Source organism: Galeopterus variegatus, unplaced genomic scaffold (assembly GCF_000696425.1).
Source record: "Galeopterus variegatus unplaced genomic scaffold, G_variegatus-3.0.2 Scaffold5909, whole genome shotgun sequence".
Classification (NCBI taxonomy): Eukaryota; Metazoa; Chordata; class Mammalia; order Dermoptera; family Cynocephalidae; genus Galeopterus; species Galeopterus variegatus.
Genome location: NW_007732020.1, coordinates 86,067 through 92,066, shown reverse-complemented (window position 1 = coordinate 92,066; position 6,000 = coordinate 86,067). Strand labels below are relative to the sequence as shown.

The window sequence follows — 6,000 nt, the reverse complement described above, 5'->3', positions numbered from 1 at the left end:
AAAAAAAAAATGCAGCTAGGCACACTGTAGTATGATATTTGACTGTAGAACACCAAAATTAAAGGTCTTAACCATGACTTGAGAGAGAAGACAGACTAGCTACAAAGGAGCACTGATCAGACTGACAACTGTCTTTTCAGAAGCAACAATGGAAGGAAGAAGAATAGTGAAGTAATATTAAAAACTGCAAGAAAATAACTGTCAACCTAGAATTGTATACCAGCTAACTTTCAAGGATAGTAAAATGGTAAATTTATAGGTAAATCTAAACATTGTACAAAATAACTATTTTTGTAGTTAAACCAGATGAAACTGAAATTCTAGACAATAATTTCTAAGTTGAGGAGAGGAAATCAGACTTTGTAAAAAAAAGTCTAATGTTTAGATAGTAAAGATAATATGGTGATGCCTTTAGATTTTGTTAAGCTAACTATGCAAGTTAAATTTCCTAGTAAGCCCTAAAAGGTAAAAACTGAGTGATTAACTTCTAAATTAGTAGACAGAAAGTACATAAAAAAAAAACAAAACAGCAAAACTCAATCTGCCACAAATATGTACAATCAACAGTTTCAATAAAAAAATACTCAAAAAATCTACAACTCAGTCTGAAAGATGACCAAAAAACAAAAAGCAGTGAAGAAACAGAAAAGGGGGAAAAAAAACCACAAAATAAGATGGCAGAAATAAATCCTAATATATTAGTAATTTCAACAAATGTAAATGGATTAAATCCCCACTTAAAAAGTAATCAGTTAGAAAAAAACCCAGTTATAGTTTTTAAGAGGCACATCTAAAACATAATAGCAAGTTCCAACAAAAGGATAAAACAATATATAGGATACAAATACTAACTAGCTGGTGTAGCCTGTATAAATATTTTAAATATCCATGGATTTTAAAGCAACATAAATGAAATAAAAATATTACCAGAAATAGAGACTATAAGATTCAATTCTACAGTTGAAATATAAACAATTTTAAACTTTGACGTATCTAATAACAAAGCTTCAAAATATCTAAAACAAAAATTGACAGAATTACAGGGAGAAATTAGCAAATCCATTAGAATAAGACATTTGAACACATTTCAGAATCTGAGAGATGAAGCAGAAAAAAAAAGAACATTAAAAGAGAGAGAATTCGGGCCGGCCCGTGGCTCACTCGGTAGAGTGCGGTGCTGGTAACACCAAGGCCCCGGGTTCAGATCCCATATAGGGATGGCTGGTTCGCTCACTGCCTGAGCGTGGTGCTGACAACACAAAGTCAAGGGTTAAGATCCCCTTACCGCTCATCTTTTTAAAAAAAAAAAAAAGAGAGAGAGAGAGAATTCAAAACAACACAATTAACAAGCTTGGTCAAAGGGACACCTAACAGGAAAATATTCATACTTTTCAAGCACTCTTGAAACATTTACAACATTCTAGGTTGTAAAGCAAACCTCAACAAATTTCAGATGTACCTATTCTCTGACCAGAATAAAAGAATAAATAAAATAAATATTAAAAAGGAGGAATCAATAATAAGAACAGAATTTTAAAAATCTACATGTATGGAATTAAAAAAAACCCCCACAAATATAAGTCAAAAAAGAAATTACAATGAAAAATGGAAAATACTTAAAACTTAAANCGTGGTGCTGACAACACAAAGTCAAGGGTTAAGATCCCCTTACCGCTCATCTTTTTAAAAAAAAAAAAAAGAGAGAGAGAGAGAATTCAAAACAACACAATTAACAAGCTTGGTCAAAGGGACACCTAACAGGAAAATATTCATACTTTTCAAGCACTCTTGAAACATTTACAACATTCTAGGTTGTAAAGCAAACCTCAACAAATTTCAGATGTACCTATTCTCTGACCAGAATAAAATAATAAATAAAATAAATATTAAAAAGGAGGGATCAATAATAAGAACAGAATTTTAAAAATCTACATGTTTGGAATTAAAAAAAAAAACCCACAAATATAAGTCAAAAAAGAAATTACAATGAAAAATGGAAAATACTTAAAACTTAAAAACAATTAAATATCTCTATAGCGCTTAAAAATTATAAAACAATATTTCATTTGATCATTACAATATTCCTATGAACTACACAGAACCCACAGTATTCTGTTCAACAGCATAAACACAGCAGAAATGTTGTAAATTATGTAATTGTTAAAATTATATAAATAAAATACTTGTCAAAAGTGATTTGAAAACTGGGAAATAAAGCAAAAAGTGTTTACCACTAATAATATCAAAAAGAAAACCAACCAACTCTCTGGAAGCTATATTGAAAGCTAACAAAGTTACAAAGAAAGAAATTAGCATCTTAATGTTTAAAGCTCAAAAAGCTCACCAATTCATTTTGGTTTAGGGAGTCCCTAAGATACTTATATAATATATGCAAACTTATAAGGTGAAGTATTCATATGAGATGAACAAAAATGATCAGAAATCTTTGCTGCACAAGTTGGGTAATCACAATTAATAGCATATTCCCACTCGTACACACAATCCTGATTTCTTGGTTACAGAACCTGTTCAACAGTGTGTTGGCAATTAACAGAATTCCAAAAAGTGCCTATGGTACAAAGGGAATTTTCATTTAAAGCTCCCCTCCCTTTTCATGTGTAGGATATTTTTAGAAGTAGTTTTCTGGAGCTGCTGTACGGCCAAGGCGGATGTTTCCATCCACTGAAAGAGAATTAAGAAAATTCCAGCATGCCTTAGTGTCAGCAAGTGCTCTTTTTAGTCCAGGTACCAGAGGATGATTGATGAACCTGTCAAGCCTACAGTAGCAGACAGAGAAAGCTGGCAGTAGTTCAGTGTTATTGAAAGAAATCTCAAATACTTATTTCATCTCCTCTATTAACTTTAATCACATTTTCAACATGCAGCCAAGAATGAAGCTTTGACAGTAAGCCATAAATTCACACAGGCAAGCATTGTCAATTTTCTGGAGTTGCAACACTGAGATAACAAGAGAGTTGGATATTTTCTTTCTTGTGCTTTTCCTTACTGGAGAGCAATAAAAAATATCTGAAGAGATTTACCCATACTCTAAATTCATTTACCATAAATCTCTTGAAACTATTACATTTATTTTTGCTTGGTTTACGGCAAATAAAAAATCAACTTAGTTCTTCAACTAGATTGTTAAATGCAGATTTTTAAAGATCACAGTGATGACAGAATTGGTACATGTTTCATCATAATACACCTGCTTATGAGAACAGACGTTAACACTAAAAAGGATTTACATTAACATGGATCATTTGCCATGTGGGCACACACTTCTGGTTCATTCAGAGCCAGAATCTTTATATGGTTCCAGAGGGACTCCTTGGCAGATTTCGCTGATTACTCATTAAACAGTTGAAACATGCACAGACATTATTTATCTTATAAAGCTTACCCACAGCAAAAGAGACAGAAATGAGGTAAAAACTATGGGCAAGATTACGGTTCTTGGAAAGGCTAAAAGTAAAAATACATTTTTGGTAAGCTTTTCTTCTAAGCGTGTTTTAAAAGCTGAAAATAATAAGTGCTGGAAGGCCACAAAACTTAACACACGTGTCTTGTCACCCAGTGAAGCACACGGCATTATGCTGCACTACAAAATCGCAGCCATTCCCAGTACGCAGTTCAAAGACCAACACGGCCATCTTCGCTATAGTAGAGACAATGTTTTCACTCTCACCTTTCTTAAATATCGGCTCTGACAGCTGTTTTTTGTCTATATTACACATGGAATAACACTTTGCACATTCTTCCAGTAGCTAGGGAGGCTATGATGGGCAGCTTTTATACCTGCCTTTTAAGCCACAATAATAAACTAATATTAACCCTGAATAAGAATGAATTAAATTATCTTTTCACTAAGAAGTTTATACTTAAAAATCTCTGAGCTGATCAGTGGAAAAGATGATCAATTCTGACGAAGAAAGAGTGTATTTATCCTATTTTTCATTCTTCTCCTCCCCATTCAAATAATCACATATAGGCACCTAATGCTGGAAAGATGAGCACTCGTCTATGAAACATTTACCATGGACTGCAGCAGAAGTTTCTTTCTTCTGATATAAGAGTGCTATTGAATACATTGCTAAGCTCCTAACAGAAGCTAAATGGTTTGGTGGGAATATTTTTTAGGGGAGAAGTCGATGTTTTCTCATTAGTCATTGTTGTGATTCAAGTTCTTAAAAGGTTGAAAATTTCGCTAGGTCCTTCTCCATCTCAGCATACTGTTCTTTAAGCCTCTCCATGGCTTTTCTGTGCTCTTCATCCACTTCAGCCCGCTTGTTGGGTTGTTCTTTCATGAAATCTTCCCACTGGAGTATATGCTGTTTCTCACTAGCAATTAAATGGTCATTATGAATCTGAGAAAAGAAAATTTGAAAGTCACATGACATTTTTCCAGACAATTATTTCTATATGCAAAAGGGACAAACATAACTTTATCTCAATATTTGGTTACTATAACAATCAGCTGGCAAGTCACAGTGATAAAACTGCATTACAGTTTTAATGTCTAACAAGAACATGACACATCAGAAACACGGCTTTTCTTACTATCACTTGAACATGGATACTCACATTTCTGAAATTTCAAAAGTGTTTAATATCTTTAAATGACAAAATCAAACACAATCTAAATAATTTTTAATACCTCTATTTCTCCTATTTCAAATTCTATTTAACTGCATATATTTTTAATCAGTTTTAAAGAATATATGCTAAAACAATCATTTTAAGAAATTTAAACGTCTGTCTTACATAAAACATTTTTTAGATGCATTAAAAAGGATTATAGATTATTAGTCACTGGAAGAGAACTCAAGAAATCTCCTTTGGTTCATTTCAAGTTCTCGAAGCAAATCAACACCTAAAACATCTGTGTGAAATACTAAGTTCTTCATGAGATGTTTCTTGGTATTTCTATATAAGAATGAAAGATCTTTTTTCTTTTGAGCACCACAACAATACAGATGAAACACTTTATAAATAAAAAAGACATAAATTTAGTTTTCTCCCTCCAAAATATAATTTCAATTGTTATCTGAGAACATGTTTGATAAAGAGCTAAATAGAAAAAGAGAGTATGAAGAAATAATTTCATATCTCTGCCTCAAATATTCTACGTGCATGTCTTTAAAAGTTAAATTTTGATACAGACTAAGTCCTATTTAACAAACAAACAAACAAACAAACAAACAAAAACTGTGACAGATGCAAACCATAAAAACCCACAGGGCACCTGAAGTCATTACTACTTACGGTGTATTGATTCCAGAGCTCTAACGAAAAAGGGGCGCATGGTGAACTCACATACTGGTAACTCAGATGCTAGCAGCCAGGAAAAAGATGGAAACCGTTGCTTTCAGGCTGTCCATCATATCCTTGCCCTTCTATTTTCTCTCATCTGGGTCATGATGACAAGTAGGACAAAGGGCTGGGTAAACCAACATACTCTAACTACCTATGAAATACAAATTTCTGCTACTTGCTTTGCAAGGCTTATCTACTTCTAAAAACCCCTCTTATAAGATTACACTATTCTCATCTTACAGACAAAGAAATTAAGGCATACTTCTCCATGGTCACTCAACTAACAGCTGGGTTGTAGATTCAAACTTAGGTCTTTCTGCCACCCAAACCTATGTCTTTTCTGTCATAGAGTGCAAATCAGATCATTCCAGTGGAAGTGTTACATCGGTAGCTAAAAGTCTCTTCCCCAAGGAAAAAAACAGCTATTGTGAGAACTTAACTGCTGAGCTGATCTGACATTCCTCAGCACCAAAATTTCAAGTGAAAAGATGTTGAAGTGAGTCTGAAGTCTGGGTTACTGTCAAACATCCCCCCCTAAAATATGTGCCATAGACCCTCGGGATCTAAACAGGCATTACAGTGGTGGGGAGAGAGGATTAGGGAGGGTTTGCTCATCCAATAAATTTGGGAAACAAGTTAAACCAAATTTAACACATTACTTCTCAACTTTTCAGCCTTATAGAC

General features: G+C 33.4%; 1 protein-coding gene across 1 annotated transcript in view; it reads right to left on the bottom strand.

Annotated features, from left to right (window-relative positions):
- Positions 1-2,842: 2,842 nt before the first annotated feature.
- Positions 2,843-6,000, bottom strand: part of BLOC1S5 (biogenesis of lysosomal organelles complex-1, subunit 5, muted) — a gene marked incomplete at its 5' end in the record, with an annotated part of 40,995 nt that continues 37,837 nt past the window's right edge. The window contains one exon of the mRNA XM_008590178.1: positions 2,843-4,367. Coding sequence (XP_008588400.1) covers positions 4,188-4,367 — 180 coding nt within the window. The remainder of the gene's footprint in view (positions 4,368-6,000) is intronic.